Source organism: Artibeus jamaicensis, unplaced genomic scaffold (assembly GCF_021234435.1).
Source record: "Artibeus jamaicensis isolate MK-2021 breed Jamaican fruit bat unplaced genomic scaffold, CSHL_Jam_final contig_2259, whole genome shotgun sequence".
In the NCBI taxonomy this organism is placed as follows: Eukaryota; Metazoa; Chordata; class Mammalia; order Chiroptera; family Phyllostomidae; genus Artibeus; species Artibeus jamaicensis.
Window position 1 is genome coordinate 3,386,151 of NW_026521468.1, and position 26,945 is coordinate 3,413,095.

Genomic DNA, 26,945 nt, shown 5'->3' on the forward strand with positions numbered 1-26,945 from the left:
TTTAAAAAAGAAAAAATTTGATTTTATTCAAGAAAAGCAAAGGATAAGAGTAATTCATTAAATGAAACCATCCAAAGCCATTTCACAATATCTTGTCAAAAAACCCACCAGTAAAAGCCCAAAGAACTAGGAATAAAGTATATATGCCACACTTCGACAAAAATGACAAGAAAATAGCCGCTTCCTTCAGAAGGCACAGAGGGGCTTCCGGGGTGGGCGCTTGGGGGGTCCAGCCCAGCGGGTATTACCGACCTGTAAGGAACTCGCCGTGTTTCAGCCACCACTGCACCTGCGCCAGAGCACACGGCTGCACATCAGCACTGCCTGCAGCTGCCTGCAAATGCAACTTTATAACGATGCCTGCAGCTGCCTGCAAACGCAACTTTATAACGATGGAAGGTTGCAGGCACACTAGTTTTCACTAGTTTATTATAAACAAAAAATAATTCCCACAGACAAAATTCCTAAATCCTTTTAGGATTCCTAAATCCTTTTTAAAACAATTAAAAAAATCTATTGACTTTTAATGGGGGGGGAGAGAGAGAAACATCAATTTGTTGTTCCATTTATTTATGGACATGTTGGTTGATTCCTGTATGTGCCCTGACAGGGGGTTGAACCCAAAACCTTGGGGCGCTGGGACGACGCTCTAACCAAGTAAGCTGCCCGGCAAGGGCTGCCTTCTTTTCCTGTAGGATGGGCTGAGTACATCCCCCACTGTGCTCAGCCCATCCTACAACCCAACTCCTTGGCTCCTGGTTACACAGGTCAGACTCAACCCATCAACCCAGACCGTGGCTGAGCCCTGTTAGAAAAATAAACACAGCTGCTAATTCATTCTAAATAAATACTGGATGGAGTACCTCTGTCCCTAAGATTACTGATGAATTTGACATTATCTGAAGCTCAAGCTTGGGTTTTCCTGTTACCACGTGACCCCTGGAAAGCACAGTGGAACAGTCGCTGATTTGTTCAACCTGGGAGCACATTTAGCACCTGACTGAGTCAAAATAGATGGTCAGGGTATCCTGCAAGAAGCCCGCGATGGCCCTTTTGGCTGTGTCGCCAGGCAGGGCCTGGACACTGCTCACGTGCTCCAGGGCTGTTCTGACCATCTGGTCTCTCTCCTGCTGGCCGTGGGGGGCTCCGCTGTCACCTCCCTCTGCGCCCGATTTTAAAAACTGCAGAATATAGGGCTGGACCATGTCTCCGTTCACCTCCAAGGTTTCTTTGATGCAGGGCAGGTCTGGGGCACTGGCCAAGCTCAAGAGGTGAATCAGCGCCTGGCAGATCTGGGTGCGGAGGCTGGCGGAGTACTTGAATTCCAAAAAGTCGGCGGTGTCTTCACTCCTCTGCAAGGCGGTGACCAGCGCCCTCCAGATCTGCGCGAACTGGTCGGCAGACCCGTAGCGCTCCCTCCTGCCCGGGAGGGCAAGGGCGGCGGCGGACCTGATGCGCACTTTGAAGTTCTTGCACGACGTCACCACCGACGTCAGCGCGTTGTAGGCCTGCGAGGTCCACGGGGCCGTTCCTAGAAAGAGTGAGGTCGTAAAGAGTAAGGCTTAAATGATTTTTTACATTTAAGTGAGAGGGACATACAGTGACTCTGAACTTGGATGCTCAGTACATTTCCATTTGTTTCCAGTGGTGAGATAAACAATTCTGTGACGAATGTCTTCAGCAACAGCACAGACTGGAGTGCGCCATCCCAGGGGGAGCTGGGACCCTGGAGGGCAGGGGAAAACTTTCATACCCAACGGAAGAGCGGGGTTTTTAAACGCGTTCCCCACGGCGTAGCAAGCGTTCCATCGGACTTTCATGGCGGCCTCGGTCAGCACGGCAGAGATCAGGGCCTGGACGGACTCCTCTATGATTTCAGCGAACCGGGGCTTTTCTATGTGAGGAGGCTGCAGAAAGTGGAGCAAATTTCCAAGGGCCCGGACTGCGTTGCTTTTCACCTAGAATAAAATGGAAAATAATCAGGAATCCGTTTTCCCGAAGGGATGGTTCAGAAAGTATGATTTCAGCCTTAAAAAACCCAGGAGGTCCCAGACGGCTTTAAAGAAGAGAGCTCGTGAAAAATGCAGGCTGTGGAGATGTGAGCTCCTGGGACTCCGCAAGGTCTCGTCTGGCTGGTGTTCTGAGCCCTCGGAAAGGGGAGTCTCTACAGAGCACCCTGCACTGGTCTTTTCACTGTTGGACTGGACTTCAGAGATAATCCCTCCTCCCCTAGTTACAGAGGCAGGGAAAGCCCAGGGGCAACAGGACACTGCTGGCCTGCAGCGCGGCTGGGAGGGGCGCTGGGTTTCACAATCCCAGACCAATGCTTTTCTACCAGAGGAAAGTACTTTTTTCTCTGTAGCATATTAGAATCATCTTGGGAGCTTTCTTTTTAAAAACCAATCCCCACACCCTAACCGCAGAAATTCTGACGGAATTAGTCGGAAGGCGGGGCCTCCCAGGTGGTCAGAACCACGGCACTAACCGCAGTCAGTCTGCGCGAGGTTAGTCGGTCTGCGCTTTAGGACCCGGTGTCTCAGCGCTCCCCGAGGTGCACGCAACATTCGCAACAGAATCCGTTTTGGACATGAAGAGACTGACCTCCAGAGAAGCCACACGTGCACCAAAGGGCACCACCACTAAAGGGCAAGCGAGGATTTGAACAAGTATGCCTGACCCTGCAGCCCAGGACAATACTTGTCAAACTTGTTAGTGTCGCAGGAATATTCGAACCAAGGGCCGCTCATCTTCTTCACTTGTCAATTCTACTTCAAGATTTTTGAGGGGAGAAAAACAAAAAAACACCCCAAAACATCTATTAAAACAGATGGGGACATATCATGGCATAGATTACAAATGGCAGTGATGCTTTTATGAGCCAGGAGGTCAGAAACGCAGGTGTCGGTGTGGAGTGGGCCGCTCTCCACCCTGGACCCCTCTCGCTCCCCTCTGAACAGAGACCAGTCAGACGGAATGAAGCCATGACACACCAGGTCTCTGCCCGACGAAGACGAGGCTCTGCTGCGGGCTCACCTTGTCTTTGTCCCTGGACGCTTCTATAGCGGATCGCAACATCTTCAGGAGCAGGAGACCGGAGAACTCCTCCTGGAAACTGGGGTCCGGTGTGTCCCTGCTCCAGCCAAAGTGGGCAAAACACGTTAAAAGATAAAACCACTGAAATGTATATACATACAAATACATTCACTTAGCGTGAGTACAAAAACTTCAAAAAAACAGCTCCACAAATCTGTTCAGCTTATACCAAAACCTGCAGTTCACACTGTTGGACCCAGTAGGTGCACATGCAGGGATGTGACTGACGGACATGACTCCAGTGGGGACTCCATGCATGAAGAGTGCATGTTCGCTGCATGTGGGAGCCTGAAACACGTAAATGCCAGGGACAGGGAGATGGTGAATGGCTACCACATGGCACCGTCAGTGAGCAGTGACTTATAAACGTCAGTGGGAGCCAGGAGACGGCTGGTGCGTGTTACCCGCCAGAGCTCAGTGACAGAGAGCGGGGCACTGGTGTCCCAGCAAGAGCGGCCGCTTCTGGGGCGGGAGACTGGGACAGGACGGGAAGGGAACGGCTGTGCAGGGAGCAGCCCTTGTCCTGTTCCTCCGTCCCTCTGACCCGTGGACACACTGCTCAAACACACACGCGTCGTGTGCAGAACAGAGGGCAGCCACTACGAAGGTGCTGGACTTCCACTTTTGTGTTTCCACGTTTCCTAGGATGTGGACACACTTCTCATATCAGCATACCGTACTTGTACACACAAGCATTAGGAACAGCACAGCGATCTTATTACTTGAGGGACTATCAGGCAAAACAAAGCAGGAGCACGGGCTACATGACGTGGGGGCGTTACTGCTCATTCTTTCCTAGCAGGGACCTCAGCCCCGGAAGTCACCCCATGGGGAGGTGCTGGGTCACCCACATGTTGACAATCAGAGTGTCGGTCAGGTTGCCCAGGGACCAGGCTGCTTTGGCTCGCACATTCAGAGACTTGTCCTGAAGCGACATCAGTATTGCATTGGCTGTGTCTGCAACAAAGATGACGTCCTACAAGATACACAAACCACAATGACAGAGTTACCTCAGAAATTCACACTGCTACCCAGGAAATTCTCGGTTGTTCAGACAAAGTGCTAAGACTTTACCACAAATTTCTATTTGGGAATCAAAATTCGTTCACCCAGTTTACTGTTCTTATGCACTGGGATTTGGACGCCCACAGAAATCCCAGGGATGGGTCTTCCATGGTTTTAAAGGATTGGCGTTTCTCTCCAACATCGATGTTTCTCACCCTTTCTTTCTCCCTCCCTTCCCCGCTCCCTAAAAATAAATGAATGAATAAAGTCTTAAAAAAATAAATGAACAACAGGTATTGCCATATTTTAGTAGCAATTAAGGAAGATGACAAAGCAATCTGACTTCCTTTACTGTCCAACTCAGGAGCTCTATGTCCACCAGAAAATAATGAGACCAACGTGGACTACCAGGGCCCAGAGGAATCCCCGGGCCGCTCAGACCTGTCGGAGGCAGGGAAACAGCACGTAGACGCCGAGGGCCCGCGAGGCGGCCGCTTTCACTAGGCGGTTCCTGCTGTCGTTCAGCCCAAGCAGCACCGTGACGCACAGGATCTGCCAGTCGCTCTGCAGCGAGGAGGGGTGGCAAAGGAAGAGCGAGAATGGATGGCTGTGAGCTCTGTCTGTGACAAGTGACCGCGACGTGTCTGTGTCTGGGGCCACGTGCAGGAGGTGAACGCGGCCGAGACCTCAAGGCTGCCTTGGTGGAAGGCAAAGGTGCACTTCAGACCCAGCGGTTATCTGAGCGTCCCCCCGGTTCAGGGCACACACCGCGTCTGTGCCCACACCCTTCACAACCGCGTGAACGAGGCCACCTTACTCTTCTACGTCACCAGAGCTGCCTCTTCACAGCAGCCGATTTACACAAGTAAAAACCATGTGGACGCCACTGACAACCGCAGGGGAGGGACCGTGCGGATGCCACACGCACTGGGCACTGGCTACGTGTTTTCATACGCTTCTCTTTTTGCTTTTTTCTTTCGCATATTCTTGTTATTACTCACATCGTTTCCATTTCATTGATGACACAACACAGTTTCAGGGAAGATACTGAACAGCCAGAACGTGGAAGAGCTAGGACTTAAACCCAGGTCTTTCTAACTTTCGGATTTGAATTCCTTCTGAAACCTCTCTGACTTCAAAGCCTCTGCTCCCCCTCCGGCTCCCCCCACCTTCTAAGCAGGGGGAGGAAAGGCCCTCACCCCACACGCAAGTAGGGTGGGCGCGGTTTCCTCGGAGAGGATGCTGAGCACTAGCTCAAATAAGAAAGGCCTGGAGTCGAACTGGAGCTGGGACTCGCAGGGACACCCTGAGGGGCAAGACAAGGGGCCTGGAGTTACCGGCAGGCTGCTGAAGGCGTCCGGCAGGATGGAGGACAGGGCGTCGCAGGCGCTCGCCTGCAGGGTCGGGTGCTCGGAGTTCTGCAGGGCCCTGGGGAGCGGGCCGTTCAGCATCGCGGTCCAGAACAGCACCACCTGGAACAGGGCGGAGGTGCAGCTGCAGCCCAGGGGCACAGTGGTGGGACCAGACTGCCGCTGGGACGGCCACGAGTGACTGCAGCGTGACACACTTTTCCTCCCAGCGGTAGCTGGCGATAAACGCCGTCACTGGGCCTCCCCGGCGGTTGAAAGGAACCTTAGGAACGACTGCGTTCGCCCGTCCGTTTCACTGTCAGGAACTGCAGCCTGCGGGAGTCAAGGGGCCACAGAGATAACGCCGAGAGGGAGGATGAAGATGGTGGCGACAGTCACGATGGCGGTACCGGCTCATGCTCCTCAGAGAGCTTACGAGACACCAGACATCGTTGTAATTGCCCCACATACGTCAACGCATTTTCTCCCTCAGGGAACCACGCTGAGGGTGCGGCATTATCTCCGCATTCCCAGGACACTGACGCGCAAGGAAACAAGTGGGCAGCGGAGCTGGACTGAAACCCGGGTCACGGACACCCAGCTAGGGCTCCTTCGGGCTGCTTCTCCGTGGGCACAGAGATCGGGGTCCCGGAGTGGCCCGTGGGCCGCGTGCCGACCGAGCAGCAGGCTCTGCTTTAAGCACCGTGAGGAATCATCTCCTTCAAAGCCCTGGAGGCGGCAGGCACAGGAAGAGTGCCTTTCCAGTTTCCCTCCCGCGCTTTCTAAAACCCTGGCGTTTCACTGGGCAAATCTGCCTGCGGTTTCGGTGCCTCCCTCTCTGCCCCACAGGTACTCCTGAGTGTGGCCGGGCACCCGTGCGCCGGTTCTGTCCTCCCCACAGGCCTAGCTCCTGGAAACCCAGGCTGGGCCCTCCCCACCCAAACCAGAAGAATGTGGACGGCTGTGGTCGCCAAGCTCCCAGATGGCCCTGATGATTCTCTCCGTCTAACGTGTAAGAGGCGTCAGTCCCCTCCCACACTGGCTGGGGCTGACCTGCGTAACCCTAGGACGGACGGTGTGGCCATGGCGCTGTGACACTTCTGAAGCTGGGTCATAAAAACCCTGCGTGTCTCCGTCTCTCTCTCTCCGGTTCACTCGCTGTGGGAGAAGCCAGCTTCCAAACCAGGAGAACACTGAAGCAGCCCCCAGGGGAGGGCCTCCTGGGGAGCCGTGAGGCCAGCTTCCAGCAGCCAGAACCACCTTGGGGGCATGGGAACGAGCCACCCTGGAAGAAGGCCCCCCAGCCCGCCAAGCTCCGCTCCACCATCCTGACCAACCACCTGCGGACAGAGCCTGGGCCGGCCCCCCAGCCGAGCTGCTCTCAATTCCGGACCCCAAGAAACTATGAGAAAGAATAAATGGGTGTTGTTTTAAGCTGCTAAAGGTTTAGGATAACTATTACTCAACAACAGGCAACACAGAAAGTATATCCCATTTTCACAGATGAAATAATACTCGAGTGTGGACAGTTAAGCATCTTGCCCCTCTGGGGTCTGCTGGACGGCGAAGCTCAGCTCCCACCGGCGCACGGCTCCACATGAGTTTCCGAGGCAGACTGCGGGTGGGGCCGGGGCCAGGCCGGGGCCAGGCCGGCTCAATTCACTGCGAGGACCATGGAGAGGACGATGGGGATCGTGAAGGGAACGAATCAACAGGATGAGGAGGCAGAGGGAGAAAACTGCAGAGTTTTCCGCAGTTTTTTTCTGATTGTGCTTTTGGCACGAAGTAGGAGCCTTTTTTGGTGAGGTCACAGGTTCCCCCTCCAGAGACTGGCACAGTGTCGGGGGACAGACACAACCTAAGATGACGAGAACTTAACAGGAATCCTGGGGGGACTGCGGCAGTGAGGGGGTTGAGGGCATCAATGTTCACTGGGCGCCACTACTTGTCAGCATCTTTTCATTTCATTCAATCTTCCAACGGCCCATGCACTAGGAATTTTTGTTCCTCTCGGAGATGAAGAAACTGCCCACAAGCACATGGCGTTAGGCGGTTCTCTGACCTCCAGACTCCGAGTGTGTGGCTCTCCCTGCCACTCTGCTCTGCCTGCTGGGCAGGCTGAGTGACCAAACCAGGCTTTACGCAAAGAAATAATTAATTGGTTTTTGCATTGCTGGCTGTACGTTTCATACAATCTTACTACATACTGAAATGCAAATAAACTGAAATGCAAATAAAACTCGTTCATGCTAGTATCTCATTATCCAAGATAATAAGCCGCAATTTTTGACATTGGAGGACACCACATTGTCCACTCCACTTTATCGCCGAGCCTCAAAGTGAACTGACTGAGGCAGGAAGAGAAGAGCCTGTGAATCGACAGTTACTTACCGAGGTGACGGGCACCCTCTGACTGGGTGGGAGGGGGGAGTCAGGCTTGTGCTGCTGTATGATGCCCGTGCCCAGTTCTTCCAGAAGCTGTGAAGGCAAAAGAAACCGGTGATCAGAGCAGAGCGTTAGGACCACGAGGGAAAAGACTACTTTGGAGATCACCTCAGATCAAGGGGAAAAGGAAGTTCCAACTGATTCCCTTTCTTTTCTATGTAACTTCCACATTAAAGGCACGCTTTCCAGGAGCAAAATCACCAGCTATTTACAGTGCCATTAATTTCTCACTGAATCAGTTCTTCGGGTTTATATGTAGAGCCGAGAACAGAGGAATGCATGACTTCCCTGCCTGAAACCCCTTGAAGAAACCTCGGAACTAAGGACCATATAATATAAAAGGAAGAACATAAAAGTTAGGGGGGAAAGCGTGTGGCTGTGAACGGAAATTACCTTTGCCCCGTGGAGCTGAATGGACGGGTCTGCCTCCCCGAGGCACGTGCAGATCACCTCTCCGAGCTCCATCAGGTAGACCTGAGCCACCGAGAAGTAGCCCCTGGCCAGGTGGGCCAGCACCTGCGGAGAGGAGAGAGCACAACCCGCAACTTCAGGGCAGGGCCGCGACCCTGGAACAGGGTTTCCGCATTTCGGAAACTGCTCACGCTTAACAAAGGGCTGAAGTGTGATGCTGAATGAAATGAAGAGCAAGCAAAACCTTTATTTTATGGCTAAAATCAATGAACTATAGCATATAATTTTATGGTGGTTTATAATTTATGAAACGTTTCTTTATCAATGTTATCTCATTTAAGTAAGCCTGGGTACAATTTTTTAAGGTAGATCTTAATTAAATATTTCAGCTGAAGAAACTAAGGCTGAAAAAGTTAACGGTTAAAGAGGTTAAAGGATGTGTTTAATGTCAAGCAGGTTATTAGCGCACACCCAGAACCAAACCCGTGTCTCTGGTCACACTTGAGCACAGAAACAGCGAATACTTTAATCCAGGGTTTTCTTCCTGTGAAGATACACTTATAATTTGTTCTCTGGGTTTAAGCAGATATAAGACCAAAGAAAAGTTTACAGAGAATTAAACTTTTATTTAACTTTAAGTTGCAGAAATCAAAGATTACACAATTTCTTTCAGAATTACTTGAGGTCTGTCTGGAAATAGTCCAGCCATTGTTAATATAACGAGAAGGGTTTGCACAACACTGATGTAACCTGGCAGCCAAGGAGAGTGGACTGGGATGTGCATGGGTGTATGTGACTTCACTGTACTGGTCAGTGGGGGTGGTAGATACTGTTGAGTGAGCACGTGTACTGTGTGGCCGTCACATTCAAAATGACTGAGTGAGTAGAGCAACAAATCTGCATCAAATTTTGCACTGAACTTGAATATTACTCCAAAGAAACTATTTGGATGATTCAGGAGGCCGCAGCTGTGGACAACTGGTGATCGGCAGCTTCATCACAACAATGTGCCCACTCATGCATCACGTCTTGTGCAGAGTTTTTTGGTGAAACATCAAATCAGCCAGGTGACTCAGCGCCCCCTACAACCAGGCTTGATGCCCTGAGACGTCTGGCTTTTCCCCAAAACTAAAATCACCTTTGAAGGGGAAGAGATCTCAGACTGTTGATGAGATTCAGGAAAATATGACGGGGCAGCTGATGGCGACTGGGAAAACCGTGTGAGGTCCCGAGGTGCCTACTCTGAAAGGGACCGAGGCATCACTGTCCTGTGTACAGTGTTTCTTGTATCTTCTTCAGTAAACGTCTCTATTTTTCAAAGTACGCACCTGGACACCTTCTGGACAGACCTCGTATGACCATCACACCCACCTGTCATGATGCCCAAGGAAGGTGAGGAGAGCAGTTCGCAACGACAAGAAGTGAACCTGCCATTTTACAGCCGAAGCCCCGCCATCACCACAAGGAAGCAACAGACGAGGCACTCACACCTGCAACACACCTCCGGCCGACGCCACCGACAGGCCGCTCGGCTCTACGTCACCGTCACGGACTCGCTCCTCCCCAGCACCCTACGAGGGAACGGAAGCTGCTACCTGCAAGGCCTCCAGGCGCATGGGGGATGGCACGTGGGTGCTTCCTGCTGCACAGCCGCCGTCGATGCCCGCACAGCAGCCCTCCCTGGGCAGCACGACCGTGGAAATGCAGAGTCGAATGAGCCAGCAGGGCTCTGAAGACCCCGCTGGAGAGCCGACTGATGCTTCTTCCAGGAAGGGTCCTGTGGGGGCTTTCTTCCACCAGTCGGGGTGGCAGAGGTGGGGAGTTGCTGAGTTGCTGTTGCTGAGTCCAGAGGAACAGGGCTGTTGCAGAAGGAGCTGGACTTCAGGTAAAGGCGCGTGAGTGGACACTATGGCTCCCAAGAGTGTAAGACTCGACACACGGACATTAACATCTGTCAAAGGAAACGGTGAGAGCCTGTCACAGTGGGAGCAGCTGTTACAGGGCCACAGTCTCGCCTGGGGGCGCTAAGAGTCACGCTGTCTTAGTGCAGTCTGAGCCTACCTCGGCCTCTAGACCTACTTTCTAGCTTGTAGGAAAGACACAGGACAGAGATGTAAGTTAGACAACGTTATGAAGAAACCATCGGGCAAACAGAGAATGTGAGGCATTCTATATGACAGCTGGCTTGGACTTTTTCAAAACTCAGGATCATGAAAGAGGAGAAAAAGGTGTGGAGCTGTTCTGAATTCGAAAAGGCTAAAGTGACATAAAAACTGAATGCAATAAGTGAAACTTGAATGAAAACAGGTTTAGAAAAAGCCGTAAGAGCCTTTCTGGGACACAGGGAAATATGAACGCAGACAAGATGTTAGACAATGTCGTGGAATTGATGTAAATGTCTTCGATGCAAAAATGGTTTTGTGTTTTTTGGGTCACCTTTATTCTTAGGATACGCATGCTGAGGTATTTAGGATAAAATACCATGCTGCAATTTACTTTCAAATGGTTCAAGAAAAAAAGTCTATGTAATTTTATATACATACACAAAAATACACATATACACACCCATGTGTATACACACACACAGATGCATACGTGTAAGAGACAGAGAAACCAAACATGACAAACAGTAACAACTGTGAAGTCTAGGTGGAGGTACACAGATGGTCAATGTACTATTCTTTCCAATTTTCTGCGGGTCTGAACATTTTTTTTTAAAGATTTTATTTATATATCTTTAGAGGGGAAGGGAAGGACAGGAGAGAAATATCAATGTGTGGTTGCCTCTTGTGCATCCCCTGCTGGGAACTGGCCTGCAACCCAGGCACGTGCCCTGGCTGGGAATTGAACCGTGATCACCTGGTTTGCAGGCCTGTGCTCAGTCCACTGAGCCACACCAGCCAGGGCGGGTCTGAACATTTTAATAATAAAAAGTCGATGGAGGACAAAGGTAAACACTTGACAGGGACTGCGGAGCCACAGTCCACTCCCCTCAGCGCGCAGGTGAAGCAAAGCGGGTGCAGGGGACAAGCAGGGGACAAGCAGGGGACTGAGCCAGGAGACCTGGGCTGTTTCAGTCGCCTCTGCCACTCGCGTGATGAGACACAGTAGGACACAATTTGCATCTCAGTCCCATTTCACGACGGGTGAAAGGAGTGACTGGACTTAGCTTACACATCCTCATCTCGGCTAAGCCTCCTGAAGGTCTTACGGGGCTGGTACGATTCCTCCTGTTGGGAGGGAGTTGGGGTTCAGAGGGCCCACGACCACGGGACAGCAGGAACGGGAGTCAGCTGGCTCCGGGCCCCGGGCCCCCACCGCAGGGTCACCACGAACCCTCCCTCCCCACCAAGTTCTGTAATTCTGAGTGAACACTCAACTTATCAGCATGGTGTCTGACCATAAAGCTTGCAAACAAAAGAAAACAAACGTTTTAAAGGCAAGCGCTCAGAGCACACACACAAGGACACGCAGAAGTGGGCTGCCATTGTTCGAACGGAAAATAATATAGTAATTAGTAAGTGAACGTGTTCTGCGTACTCTCAACTACACACTGTTTTGCCCATCTCTGCATATTATATGTGGGAGTGCGGCAGGAAATACCAAGAAATAAGGCTCTGTGGTTAGTGGGGCTGTGAGGGTCTGAAATGTTATCTGATCTTCAGAGGAACAACATGAAAGAAGTTGGGTTTCACATCCCAGTTTTTCCCTCTAAAAGGATGATGTCTAGCTGACCGTCCACCCACCCGTCCTGCGACTACAGGGTGCGAACCACCACTTACTAGAGGGGCCCCCTGCCCTGGGATCAACTCGAAGGGCCCCTCTGATTAGCACCAAGTATCAAAGATACGTCAAATTGGAAATCAATTTTACAATTGATTTTCTAGCTCACTTCCTTCCAGGGGTGCTTCAGGGGTCAAAAAAAAAAAAAAAAAAAAAAGAAAGGGAAAGCAAAGTTCGGGCAGTAACCGATTCTCCTGAAAACTCGAGGAGAGTAAACAGACGTCCTAGAGCCACGCGGCTGCTGTGAACATTCTGAAACTAACCATCTGGATGGGCCGGTCCAGAGCAACTAGTTTAAACTGCCACCAACCTTTGTGGCGGATGTAAGGCTTTATCTGGTTCCAGACTTTGGTCAGCAGGCTGAGTTTCAGTCGGTTGTAAGGTGAATTCGATACTAAATTTGCAAGGCACTGCGAAGCACAAGAACAGTCCGTCAGCGGGCCTGAGTGAGCCATAACAGAGAGACAAAACTTTACAGCATTTACTAAAAATGAAAAGTTTTCACACTTATTTGAAAATCATTCTTCTTTTGTGTCTTTTTTTGGGGGGGCGGGGGTGGGTGGGGGAGGGCACTTGTTTTCTCATTGGTACAATTTAAAACTAAAAACAAAGGAGTATATTTTAGTACATCATTTATTTGGACATACAGAGATGGTAGGTAAGATCAGACACATAGGTACCAGCAGGCTATCTTTAAATAAAGTGACTGCTTATTCTTCTGTTAGGTCACTTTTCAGCAGGGTAAAACCTACAAAACTAATGCAGATAACTGGACACATCTACCTTAATTATCTGAGTGAGGGTCTGCGAGGACGACTCGGCCACCAACGCTAGCAAGAGGCATCTGTGCAGCTCTCTGATGCTGGACGCGATCGTGGCGGAGAAGGGAGTGAAGGCCCTTCTGTGGTCACTGGTGTCCTCGGCGACGGAGAGAAACTGCTTGGAGCCTTCCAAGATGGCGGACAGAACCTGCAGGGCGCAGGCTCGCGTCTGAAATTCGAGTCATGTCAGTTAGTGGAAAGTCAGGAGTCGAACCCTCTTCTTCTACATACGCTTTTAATTTTCAAAGTTTTTAGGAGCATTAAAAAAAATCTTCATTCATTGACTTTTAGAGGGAGGGGGAGGGAGAATGAGAGGGAGAGGGACACAGATGCGTGACGGACACAGCGGCCGGCGGCCCAGGCCCGTGCTGGCGTGAGTCCGTTTCCTACTCTCCTGCCACCGAGTGGCCTCGGGTCAGGACCTGCGCTGCTGTCAGGAGGGGCTGCATTCAGGTGAGACTGGGAGGGGCAGAGAAAACAGCAGAGACTTTCCCATTTCGCTCCCCAGCACAGCACTCAGAACTACCGCCTCCTACCTTTGGGGAGGGGTCCTTCAGCGTGAGGGTCATCAGGGAAACTGACTGCGGGCTCCCCAGCTCGGGCGTGTCCGAGACGAAGGCCGACCAGTAGCCGTACAGGACTTTCTTTTCGATCGATTTTATAGTAGAAAGAAAGCACGCTAGCGCTCCTTGGCGAACTTTGGCTTGGTAGGACCTTTAAAAACCAAGAGGAAAAACAGAGTTCTTTAAGTTTTTTCAAAATAAAGGCATGAAATACTATTTATTCCGGCTAACTCAAATAATACATTGAGAAATTCAATATTCTGAGTCCTAAAGATGCCAACATGACATTAAAAATTATCTTTCAAAATACAATTAAAACGTGTTAAAGCAACTTGTCTGTATAACACGTTAATAGAGTCAGCAATTAAAAAAACACCACTAGACGGACAAGAGGGCAGCACTTTGATGCTAAGAAATGAGTGAGAGACGAGAGACACGGCAGAGCCCCGTCCGACGGACAAGCGGGCACCGAGTGCCACGCGAACGCGCCAGACATCCTGCTGAGGTCGGGGACGTGAACTGGCGCCTGCCGCTGACCAGCTTATCACTGGCAGAGACGTGGCTGGAGAGACAACTGTGACCCGTCCTTACTGACACAAATGCAAAGAGAAGTAGAAGGGTCACACGGCAGAGGTCCCTAAGCCAGGACGGGGAGGGGAGGCCCAGGAAAGGCTTCTCAGAGGATACGACGGCTGAGTAGTGGTTAACAGGCAAAAAAAAAAAAGTGGAAGGCAGAATATTCCAGGCGGAGAAACCACGCGTATAAGGCAGATGAAGAGAAGGAGGCAAAATGCAGAGAACTGCGAAGTCCCACATAAATGAGTCTTCCAGTTAAATCACATGCAGCAGTCAGTGTTTTAAGTGAAGTTATAAACACTTACATGCAAGGCACAAAAACATAACAAAGTACTACTACCTCATTTTACTCTGCATGCCCCCTTCGGCGTCAGAGTAGTCCGACTCACTGCTGCTGAGCCTCTTCCAGACGGAGGGGCCGAAGGGCGAGGGGACTCCGTCTTTCCCCGCAGCTCCGCTCCCCTCGAAGGGCAAGCCCTGCACACCCAGGGGGGAGGGAGGCTGCGCCCCTCCCCCTTCGTGCAGGCTCGCTAGGCCAGAGCCGGTGGCGGGGGCCGCTTCTCTTTCTCCACTGGACTCCTCCTCCTCCTCCCCCTCCTCTCCTTGCTGCATTTTCTTTGGTTTTATCTTTGATTTTTTCTTTCTATTCTGATGGTAGGAGCAAAAGAAAACATATGTACGACAGTGATTTCCAAACAGCTTCTAGCTGACCATCGATACTTTCTCATTTGTTAATTACCAAATGTGTCCCCAAAATGCAGTGGAAAGAAAGAAGTGAAAAAGTGGCACTTCCTTAGTTAGTACCCTCTGTGCCAGTCACTGTGGGAAGTGCTTACACGTACCCTACAGGGTTATAAGAAGCAAGGTATGAAAAATGTGGGACAGAGCGCCCCTCGCGGCCTGGGTGTAAATTCCACCTCTGTGGCACGGGGCCAACCACGAGCATCTTTGAGTCTGGGCCTCATCATCTGTGGGTGTGAGGCTAGCACCACCGACCTGGCCCGGTTGTGAACGCATCCAGCCCTCTCAGCTGGGTTCTGCGAGAGGATCGAGGTCTACAGAAAATGACCCGAGTGGCTATTCTCTCAGTTCTCCCCGGTGGGACTCAGAGTTAGTACCACTCCACATGCAGAGAAGAGATCAACATCTCTCCTCTGACATTAGATGCAATGCACATTTCAGGGCACCGGCGCCTTGTAGGTGTAGATATGAAGTAAAAGCCAGTTCCTTCTCGCCTGACAGCCAAAACTCTGTGGCATCTGTGTCCCCCTCTACATTCTCAAAGCCCCCGATCTTGGGGAAGAGGGTCCTCGTCACTCCCACCTTAGATTACTAACGTGGCTCCAGACTCACACCCTGTCACTTGCTACCACAGTGCTTTTCTAAAATGCAAGTCTTGTCATCGCGCTCTGCTACGTAAGCGTCCTCAGTGAATCTCCACCACTGTAGGATAAAAGCCCACGTTCCTCGGCATACTACACACGACCCTCACGGTCTGGCCTCTGCTAGACACCTGCCCGCCCCTCTCCTCTGCACACCTGACGCTCTGTGCCAACCACACCTGACGCTCTGTGCCAACCACACCTGACGCTCTATGCCAACCACACCTGACGCTCTGTGCCAACCACACCTGACGCTCTATGCCAACGCTCACTCTCATTCTCTACACTCATGCATCTTCTGCCCCCCCAAATAAGAGCATTCCCCTTCTGTACTACCATTCACCCTCGAGTCTCAGTTTAGCCACATCTTCAGGAAAAGCCTTCTTACGCCTCAATCTGGTGGGTGCCCCGGATGTGTTCCCAAGGTCCTGTGAACAAGCTGCTGAGGAGTCACGACACTGCATTGCAGTTGTCCATCCAGCTTTGCCTTCTCCCCCCAGACTCCTAAACGGTCTGTACCTTCAATGTTGGCATAATGTCTGGGCTGTCGCAGACGTACAGTGAACACTGAACAGGTGGATGGGTTCAAGAATGCTTGATTATAAGCATTTTTATCAGGTATTACCTTTCTAGATGTGATACCTTGGTCATACATCTGTATATTCTGGGTTCCCGACAGAACAGGGAGAGGGCAGCTGTGGGGAAGGCTGGGGAACGTGAGGGGTGTGGACACGGTGAGTTGCCTGGTAGTTGGGTTCGAATGGTCTCGAGTGGGGTCAGCAAATTACGGCCCACAGGCAAGTCCCGCCGAGCACACAGCCTGACGTTGTAAATAGTTTTACTGGGTCACGGCCACTCCCACTCGTTGACACAGTGTCCGTGGCTGCTTCTGCACGAGGACATCAGAGCCGGCGGCCACAAGAGGCCTGAAACACGTCCCAACAGCCTTTCGCAGAAAAGGTCTGCTGCTCTGTGATCCTGAGCCTTTGAGGGGAGAGGAGGCTTGGCCTCGGCGTAAAGCGAATGCCCGCTTTTACCACTGATACACTCACTAGGCGTCGTAGGAGTGTAAGACGCCGACTGGCATTCTCGGCAGTGCGGTAAGTTTAAACTCACTCTGCTAACACTCCCGAACCGAATCAAATTCCAGGTGAGCCTTTGGCACAGCAGTGATCAAATCATACAGATTACACGGCGAGCTACTAAAAACCACCCGCGGCGTAAATCTGAACAGGAACGACGTACCACAGCCGGCCGAGAAGCGCCGGGCTCGGAGAGCTGCGACCTGGCAGGCGGCCGCCCGTCACACTGCGGAAGCGGGGTCGGGTACAGCACCGTAGGCATCTCTAGGTTTATTCCGGGGAGCCCGTGAAACATGGATTTCTAATGGCGATGATGAAGAAAATACAGAGAGACAGAGCTCAGAAACCAGAATTCTTCATTCTGTCATTATGACAGAATAATGTTTGGAGGTTATTAAGGACACAGAAATGGGACGGAAGGCAGTTTTGGGGACTTAAAGAGGAGTTCAATCTCATCCCGTGGGAGGGACGCCATTTGGTCAGATCAGGTTAGATTTTTATCTTCATTTACTTACTACTTTTATTTATTGATCTTTATACTTTACCCAGTTTTACCTAATTATACTACCCAAATATAATCTTGCTAATTCAGCGTACCCAAGCCCACACCTGGGCATCTGTCTCCCTGTCTCTTTGGGAGATGGCACAGGGGAAACGGTACAACTTTAGTCCTGATAAAGCTAAGTTACGGTACGTGGCTCTAGTCAGAGGCCAGCACACAGCTTCGTACTGTTTTCTGGAGACAGCCGGGCCCCGGGGAGGCTGGCCCGGCTTTCCCACAGTCGGCCCGCTGCTGGATGGGGGCGAGAGCCAAGGAGAAGCCCTGGCTCTTCTTTCAAATACAAAGATGATCAAGATCATCTGAAATTAAATTGTCTACAGATCATACCCACTCTCTTTCTAAGTTAAGGTACATTAGAATTTGATACATTTACTAAAGCAAAGCTTATTTTTTCTAGTTCTTAAGTACGATTCAATAGGAACATTGTATTCTTATCTCTTAAAATACAATACCCTAAAGCCTTGGGTGGACAGAGCTGCCCTTGTGCTGGGGCTTTAAGGAGGAAAGACACCAACTGCAGCGATTCGGGGTTTGAACAGACGATGCCTCACCTTCAGCACGGCCAGGAGGGCACCCAGCTCGTCGGTCTGTGTCAGTTTCATCTTGCCGCCGTTTAGAAGAGACTGAACACCTTTTAATGCATTTTGTAACAACTGGGGGAAAAAGGAGACCAAGTTAAAAGGCAAGTGAAATTTGGTTGTCCAGGAATCGACTTTCCAGCACCACTCAGGAGGGAGGAGGAATGTCTTTAGGTGATGAAACAAGCCTTGAGACAGGGAAGGGGAAAAAACAAAAATGAAAATGAGGAAACAAAGAGAAGATCCAGAGAGGAAATCTGATGAACTAATTATTTCCCAGAAAAATGCAGTGCTCTTACTGAGTAAGGGTGGTCCTACGGCACACGTCTATAAACCAGCAGGTATAAACGGTGAGGAAGGAGAAAAGAAGAGTCGTGCAGCGGGAAGAAGGTGACAGGACGAGAAGGTGGCAGCAGAGGTCAGCAGTGGGGACTCTAACTCGGCAGCCTCAGCGGCTCTTCCAGGCAAAGGAATGAAGCAGGGGGTCGGTTTTGGGAGGGCAACTCCGACTGAGACGGACTTTTCACTCAGCAACGCACTTCCGACACCCTGTCCTTAGAGACCCAACTCACACCGAGAGGATGCAAATTGCAGCCTTGTTTGAAGTAGTAAACACAGTGAAAAAACTCCCATTTCCACAGATTATGACAGTGATTACATAAGAAGCTAATCCTGTGCTACATGTGAAAGTCAGCAGTAAGAACGGCAAGCACTTTAAATGCTCCATTTCACATCCCCCTCAGAAGACCCTTTGTCCCATTTCACAGATGAGGAAGGTGGGGGCTCAAGAAGTAATTTTCCCAAGGTTTGCCCCCTAGAGTTAGAAAGCATGAGAACAGCACTAGGTACTGAAGAGGTCCAAGAGATAGTAAGCTTAAAAAGGAGAAAAATGGCAAAACAACATATTTAATATGATCATTTACATACAGAAAGAGGATCTGGGGGCATGTTGAACAGTATGTCCCCAAGTGCTTGTATCCTAGCAAAGGACTGTAAGGAACTCTACCATGCAAGATCTGTTGTTTTTGAAATGTGCTACTCTGAATTTAAAATACATTAGCAAATTGTCATATTAGCATCAGATTTAAAAAAAGATTTTACTTATTATTAGACAGAGGGGAATAGAGGGAGAAAGAGACTGAGAGAAACATCAATTAGCTGCCTCTTGCACGCCCCTAATCAGGACCTGAACTATATAAACCAGGCACGTGCCCTGACCAGGAATTGAACCAGCGACCTTCTGGTTTGCAGGGCACCCAACCCATTGAGCTACACCAGTCAGGGATGCATCAGATTTTTAAGAAAATAAATAAAATATTGCAGATATTGTGTAATCTACTCTTTTCCTTTCCATCTAAAGGATAGTCACTAGCCTGAAACTGTATTCCTTTGTAAAATTTTTAAAAATAATTTTACTTATTTATTTTTAGAGAGAGGGGAAGGGAAGGAGAAAGAGATGATGAGAAACATCAATGTGTGGTTGCCTCTCACATACCCCAGGCATGTGCCCTGATGGGGAATCAAACCGGTGACCTTTTGGTTTGCAGGCCCATGCTCAATCCACTGAGCTATAGCAGCCAGGGCCTGCAACTGTACTGCTTTTATAGTCAGGAAGGGAAAAAACAGTTTTCTTTAAAAACCTTGCTTTGCAAAACAAACCCAACAGCAAACAAACCAAAAAAACCCAATTTATCATTTAAACCTGAAAGTTATGGTCTCAGTCTTTTCATTTATTTTTTAAATACTTTACTGTTAGTCTAATTCATTTGTCCCCATTTCCCCCCTTTGCCCCCCTCTGCCCACCCCGCCCCCCACTCCAGTCCATCCCCACACCGCTGTCCACGTCCACGGGTCATTCACACACATTCCTTGACTAGTCCCTTCCCCTTTCAGTGTTTTGAGGTAACAACATTCCACCAATGCCTGCATCTCCGGACAAAACCGATACAGCCGTCACATCAAACTCTGGGAGCAGCTGCTGCTCCCTGCTGCCTGCAGCCGCACCTGCGACGGTCCCGAGGTTGACAGCGCCCTACCTACCATGCAAAACGTGATATCGTCCATGTCAGGCGACTTTGGGGACTGTAAAGTGGTCAGGAAAGCCTGGAAGCAGACGTTCCGGTAGGGCTCCTCCAAGTACGGCTGTCCGGGCACACTGCACACACAGAGAAAGCAGCTCGGACTCTGCCTCCTCTGAAACGGGGCTTGCAAGAGAGTAACAGTGAAAAGCAGCAATAACATAGACCAATGGAGTTGGAATACACCCTTGAATGAAACGGTGTGATGGAAGACCGGGGCCCTCTGGTTCACTACTGCTCTGGGACAGGCACAAGACTGAACTGAACAGGAAGAAGGATGGACCGCACAGGGAAAAGTTACGAAGTTTGTAGCGGAAGAGGAAGGAGGGGCAAATCCTGTTTAGTTCTGCGGGTCCTGCCAAGTCAGAATCACAGAGCTAGACCTGCCTTCCCGGCCCCTGGGCAGTAGTGCCAAGTAGAGACAAAACATCACACGTCAGGTCAGGTGTGCGCTGCTCATCTCCCACCGCGGGGATCGACCAGCGGGCAGCTGAGACGGCTTCCGTTTTCTCAGAAGAAACTGGCCTTGATGGACAAATCTCATCAAAGCTTCAATTCGTATGAATATATCCTTTCAGAAGACTGAGTAAGGTCAGAATTTATACCAGTAGAAAACAAAACCTTGACATACTGCACATATATCATTTAAAAAAAAAAAGATGTTGTTTATTTTTTAGAGAAGGGGAAGGGAAGGAGAAAGAGGGGGAGAGAAATATCAGTGTGTGGTTGTCCCTAACATGGCCCCAACTGGGGGCCTGGCCCACAATCCAGGCATGTGCCCTGCTGGGAACTGAACTGGCGATCCTTTGGTTTGCAGGCCTGTGCTCAATCCACTGAGCTACACCAGCCAGAGCACATATATCACTTCTACTATATTTAGAGATAAGGTCTTAGAAAATTTTGTCATTTCTTTACAAGCAACATTAAAATTAAAAATAAATAATATAAAATGATACTATTAGCAAAGAACATGGGAAATGCAAAGCAGGTTATTTTCCTAAGTTGGTTCTGGCTTCAGACAGACCGAACCACCCACAAAGAACGTCGGAGTGTGTTTCCCTGTACCATCACACCTGGGAAGCCTGCTGGCTCCACCCACCTGAGACACAGGTTCGCCATGCAATGTACTGCAGCTCTCCTAACCTCGGGGTCAGGCTGGGTCAGGTCACTCAGCTTCACCAAGAGTCCGCTCCTGCCTAGTAAGTCTGGGAGGTACTAAAACAAAGCGACAGCCAATGTTGAACAAGCAGCTCCTGGAAAACATGACTCTTCAGACAGACTTCATTTTTTTAACTAAAGGGCAGTTAAGTAGCAAAAGACCAGCTGCTAGGTACATCTTTCAGATGGGCGTGCAAAGACACACCGAAAAACACAGGAAAGGGTCCTCGTTCCCGCCTAGGGAGTTGCTCAAGTGCCCGGTCTCGGACGCAGAGCCGAAGGGTCACGGTAACTGGTGATAACGGCTAATATTCTGAGGTGCCAAGCACGTCACAAGTACTGTCTCCCTCCGGCCCCAGAGGCAGAGTTCCACACACGGAGGAGCGGGCCTCAGAGTGGCTGGGCTGTGGGGCTCCGGCTCAGGGAACGAACAGCAGGACAGGAACCAGAACAGAGGCCTGTGGGTCAGAACCTGTGCCCCCAGCCCTTCAACAAAGACAAAGACAAAAACAAACCAACCAACCCCCTGGACACAGTTTAAGCCACCTTTTGGCACTTGGAGCCGTTGCCGTAAACCAGCGCCGCCAGGGCCTGGAGAACTTGCACGTGCGTCCAGCAGCTGCACTGCTGGAGAGCAGACGTCGTGTACGCCAGCAGGAAGTCCAGGTTCTGCTCGTCAACGATCACCTGCAGACAGAGGAGGACATGCACACGGCCGGACTGGGAAGGCTTCTGCCCTTCTCCGACACGCACGCTCATCGGAATCACGCTGGGTGGCGGGTCCATCTCTCTCGTGTCAAAAAGCTCAGCTCTCGTGTCAAAAGCTCAGCTCAGACCTGAAAGTCTGATCAGGACTGGCCTCTCTTTGGCCCTGCACTCTCTCTAGTCCAGGGAGATCTCAGCAAACCCCTTGTCGTTTTTCCCTGAACCACCCAGACACCGGTGGTTGTAAACAGACAGACAGGTAAGACTTGATCGCTGAAATTTCTTAATTCAACTAAATTGCCTTACATGTAGGAAGTGCTCAACCAATATACTGGGAGTGAATGTCTACTAAGTAGCTACTCTGTTGCCCCCATAATGCGGTGAACACAACACGAAGAGGTGGCATACCCCGCGCCCCAGTCATTTGTAATCTCGGTGGGACAGAGCAGGCTAATCCAGACATTAGCTCGTGGACGACTGAGATAAACTCTCATCGAATGCTAGAAACCTGCTTAAGGGCTGGGGATGTCACAGGTAATTAGAAACGATTCCAACTGCCAGTGCGACGAAGGTGATACACCTGAGAACAGAGAATATCCAGAAACTACGTCAGTCTGAACAAGTCTGAACGTGCAAACGGCCTCACTGCGTCTGTGAGGCCGCCTGCAGCAGATGCCATTGGGAGCCTGCGGACACTCACATCCTCCGCTTTTGTCGGCAGAGTGACTTTCATCTGGGTGCTCACCTCTCCCACGTGGGACCCGGGGGTAAATCCTAATCAGTGTAAGAGAGTGGCTCTCTACCAGGGGCCGTCTTGTCCCCGGGGGGCCATTTGCCAAATGTCTGGAGACATTTCTGACAGTCACAACAGGAGGCACACTACTGGTGTCCAGTGGGCAGAGGCCAAGGATTCTGCCAAACCCCCTGCAACGCACAGGACAGCCCCTCACAACGAAGAATGATCTAGTCCAAACACCGGCGGGGCCAAGGCTGAGAAACCCTGCAGTCGTTGAGGGAGCTGGAGCCCTTCAGGGGTCCTGCCGTGCGGTCAAGGTCAAAACCCCGATCTAAGCCACTCAAGGCCACAGCATTCCCGATCAAGATGGTGCGGAAGGCACTCAGACGCCTCCCAGCCAAACATCAGGGGAGGAATGCAGGAGGGTCTATGGGACCAATTTCCCCATTCTTTAATAAAAAAGACACAAAACCAATAGTTCTTTTGCTTCTGCCCGGTGTTATTTATGTATTTTGCACGGGATGCCTGGAGTGGAGCAGCTGCCCACGACCCTGCGAGATGCTGGCTAAGGACAGCCCGTACACAGTGGGTGGCAGAGCGGGAAGGCGCCAGGAACCCTCTTGTTCGTAAGGGCCCTACCGCTGCCTCCCGTGGGCGTCACTACAAAAAACCGTTCGGCTGCGCTGCGTTGGCTTTTCTGTTCCTCGGAGACGACAGCACCCTGAATAGTACAATGCTAATTGGTACGTTCTGTGTGAACTACATTTATACACTCCTGTGCTACCTTATAATAACAGCCTTAGTAGTAATAGGTTAACTATTTCTAAAAAAATAATAGATTTACTTAGCAAATTGGAAAAGATTCTGGAGAGGAGGGAGCTACAGCACAGACCTTGATAAGAATAAAGGGGCCCTTCGGTCTAGCATCCCCTGGCCCCAGGCCACGTCTCTCGTTTTACAAAGACCAAGACAACAAATGGGGGCTCTGGGAAGAGCAAAGAATATTGGCAGGAAAGGGGTTGGGGATCATTTCAATTCATTCCTAGACATATCTTGGTCAAATGCGTCTTCCTTGAAAAATTCTAAGACCTAGGAGCTGAATGATATTGGTTTCTTTAGAATACCGCTAATGAAGAAACTTCTAGAATTGCGCAGGATATTTTTTTTGGTCAGAGTTAGATGTGTTTTAGTATCATTCTTAGTGGACATTTCCTTTTTCTTTAGCTTCTCAAAAGACCACCCCACCATTCCTATCACAGATGCATTGGGTTGGCCAAAGAGTTTGTCTGGTTTTTTCCCTATGGTGGCTCTGGTAGCACGTACCTGTCTTTAAACTCATTCAAAACAATTTTGTTAGGATGTATTATGGCAGCTGTCATATCAGCGTGCATTTAAAAAACCTATCAAAATTGGTGATTTTGTGTAGTCATTTTAATACTGAAGATGGAAGAAAATAAGCAACATTTTTGGCATATTATGCTTTATTACTTCAAGGAAGGTAAAAACACAACTGAAATGAAAAAAAAAGACTCATGTAGTGTATGGAGAAGTACTGTGATTGATTGAATGTATCAAAAGTGATTTGCGAAGTTTCATGCTGGAGATTTCTCGCTGGACAATGCTCCACGGTCAGGTGGATCGGTCAAAGTTGACAGCGATCAAATCGAGACATTAATTGAGAACAATCAATGTTATACCATGTGGGAGAGTGCCAACATACTCAAAATAGCCAAGTCAATAAAGCTAGTAGTGAAAATGAAAAACGTGTCTTTTACTTACAGAAAAAAACTAAATGGCCTTTTTGGCGAACCCGATATTTCAAAGGTACTTAGTTATTATCAAAGTTCATAACCTGAATTCTAAAGTTTCATAGTTACCTGTAATGTGTTAAGTAAGTGGTGGATAAGCTGAGACACTTTGCTGACAAGATGATTCTGATTAAGAGGCACCAGGCGACAAGTCTGGACAAGAAGAGTACTGACATCCTACAAAAACAAGAGATGAAGAAAAGGTGATATACCTACTGGTCAAGACCCTCCCCCCCCCTCCAAAAAACACAGGCAAATAGGAAAATAAAAGTGAATGTTAACACTGAAAATAGAGAAAGATGAAATTTGAGGCAGAAAGTAGACATCACGAAAACATAATGTGCTAAAAAAATGAATCGATATAGTTTTTGTGAGGCTAAAGACTCCAGAGTCTCTACACAGGTAGAAGCAGTACAATGAAAAGAAAGGCTCCCACAATAAAGCACACACTGAAGTTAAAAACACCAAAAAGTGGCAAACCAGATTCTCAATGCCACTGGGAAAATCAGAAATGACGCCTGTGTGAATTTAATGTAAAATTAGGGAATTCTAAAAAAAATTGCACTATTCATTCATCTATTGATGTTTACTGAATATAAAGGCTCTGAGCACCTACTATGTGCCAGGTAGTAAGCTAGGTCTTTGTGCTCCAAAGGTAAACATATTTCCAAACCCCCAAAAGTTCCCAATCTAATTAGTGAGATGAAAATACTCACAAATAGTTCACGTGAACTAAGTGCTAAAAGAATTAAGTACAAACTCTGGAGAAATCGTAATTAGGGAGGTCTTGTGGAATTGGCTTTTAAGCAGAATCTGGACTGATTTGAAGGATGAGTGAAAATCTACAGACAGACAAGGCGCTGAAAGACACTGCAAGCAAACGGAACAGAATGTGCCCTGGCCGGTGTGGCTCAGTTGGTTGGAGCATCATCCCATAATGGAAAGGTTGAGGGTTCGATTCCTGGTCAGGGCACATACCCAGGTTATGGACTCAATCTCTGATTCGGTCATGTACAGGAGGCAACCAATTGATGCTTCTTTCTCACATGAAAGTTTCTCTCTTTCCCATCCTCTTGTTCTACACAAGCAACGAAAAAAAATGTCCTTCGGGTGAGGATAAAAATAATTTTTTAAAAAAGGGAATCGAGAGCAAAGACTTGGCATACTAGTGGAGTGAAACACCAGTGGGCACTTGAGGAACAGTAAATCGTAAAGGACCGCATTTGGGGCACAGTGGAAGGGGCTACAGAACAGGACCCTGGAAAGGCACATAGTTTTGGTGCAAAAATAGCAAATTATACAAGTAAAAAGTCCCATCCCCAACTACTCCTTACTTCCACTCCGTTCCCTGGTGACAAACTATTCTTCTGTTGTGAATTCTTTGTATCTATAACCGTACATAAATTTTAAACCTCCCCACCCTATATTGGTCTCCTACTGTATGAACTGTTCTGTAACTGGCTTTGACCATTTACCAATATGTATGGAACTACTGTAAGCAGATCTCTTCCCACTAAAGAAAAGATCACTCTGGCAGCAGAGCAAAGAATGGTTTGGAGAAGCGCTGGCCTGGAGGCAGGCATTGAGTTAGAGAAGCCAAGTGCAATGGTCCAGGAAAGTCACCTGGCCTGGAGGGCCTAAGGCATTGGCCGCAGGAATACAGAGGAGGAGATGGATTGAGATGTATTTATGAGACACATTGTAAAGAATCCGGATTGGGCAGGATCTGGAGGACAGGAAAGAGGAAGAAACGGTTTGTGCCTGTGTGACTTGGCAGACTATGTGTGTGCGTGTTTGCCTGTGTTGGAGAACAGGACCAGCTGGGAGATAATGTCCTCGTTCTTAGGAACTGTCAAGTTTGAAGCATCTGTGAACACCAGAGGCAGTGGTATGATGGGTCAAGAGTTCAGGGAATTCAGTAAGTCATATCCGAGACCTGATGTGCGTGGATAATACCACGGACACACTTCTAAAGTGGAGGCAGAGAGGGCAGAGCCTAGGGTGAAGGAACAGAAAAAGGCAGGGACTTTATGACACTTAGGTTCCAATTCTAGCCCTGCCTTTGCCAGAAACAGGGCATTGGATCTTCCTGAGCCTCTGCGTTATCAATAAAACGGACCAAATCATAGCCACACTCTATAAAGTTCCCGGAACCCTGCACGGGAAAGCACAATACGTACCCCATGTACCATGTCCTCAATAAATAGTAGTAGTGAATTTTATATACAAAATATTCTGGATGCAGGGAGTGGGGTGGGAAAGGGGCGGTGAGTGGAAAGTGGAACCAGAGATGACACATGCGTGGGTACCAGAGCAGAAGTCAGCAAGTTGGGTTTTGAAAAATGCAAGTTTGTAAAGCACTTCAGAGACTTCCAGAGGGAGGAAAGAGGATGTGTCACGGTCGGAGGGTGCAAACTAGCCTGGAATTAAGGAATTCGCAGATGGGGTGAGAAAAGCCCGGAGCAGCAGGCGGGAGCTACCAGCTAGGGTCCCTGCGGGGTGGGGCCGAGGCCAGCAGATGCTCCCGGAGTCCCCTCCGCGGGACACCCCGCCTACCTCCGGGGCCACGCCGCCGCCCTCGCTGTAGTTCTCGGAGATGAGCTGGTCTAGGAGCAGGTGGATCTCGGTGCGGGAGGAGCTGCTGTCATCGGGGCGCAAGGCGCAGAGCCTGGCCGAAAGGCGACGGAACCCAGCGCCCAGCTCTCGGGGCAGCTCCCGCGGCGCTTCTCGTGGCGACCCGCCCAGCAGGGAGCCGGCGACTTGCACCGTCGCCATCTTTTCTACGTTGAACAACGAGAGGAAATACTTCC

At 49.8% G+C, this 26,945-nt stretch overlaps 1 protein-coding gene across 1 annotated transcript; it reads right to left on the reverse strand.

Moving 5' to 3' along the window:
• On the reverse strand, positions 1 to 26,945 carry HEATR6 (HEAT repeat containing 6). Its single transcript, XM_037162150.2, has 20 exons — positions 26,692 to 26,945; positions 24,205 to 24,312; positions 21,433 to 21,573; positions 20,828 to 20,943; positions 19,691 to 19,805; positions 17,624 to 17,725; positions 16,674 to 16,811; positions 14,387 to 14,694; positions 13,444 to 13,621; positions 12,870 to 13,076; positions 12,397 to 12,496; positions 9,899 to 10,254; positions 8,286 to 8,408; positions 7,839 to 7,925; positions 5,436 to 5,570; positions 4,540 to 4,662; positions 3,945 to 4,069; positions 3,034 to 3,130; positions 1,754 to 1,958; positions 1 to 1,531 (listed from the first exon to the last, which is right to left on the reverse strand). The coding sequence occupies exons 1-20, from the start codon at positions 26,908 to 26,910 to the stop codon at positions 990 to 992; spliced, it is 3,525 nt and encodes a 1,174-aa protein (XP_037018045.2). The 5' UTR covers positions 26,911 to 26,945; the 3' UTR covers positions 1 to 989.

What these genes read in the sequence shown, in the direction of transcription:
- HEATR6 (XM_037162150.2), bottom strand. Translation starts at nt 26,910, where the DNA reads ATGGCGACGGTGCAAGTCGCCGGCTCCCTGCTGGGCGGGTCGCCACGA. An exon ending in TTCAGCTCCACGGGGCAAAG is followed by an intron (nt 7,926 to 8,285) that starts GTAATTTCCGTT and finishes TTGCCTTCACAG; the next exon opens with CTTCTGGAAGAACTGGGCAC. An exon ending in ACGCCTTCAGCAGCCTGCCG is followed by an intron (nt 4,663 to 5,435) that starts GTAACTCCAGGC and finishes TCCTCGCTGCAG; the next exon opens with AGCGACTGGCAGATCCTGTG.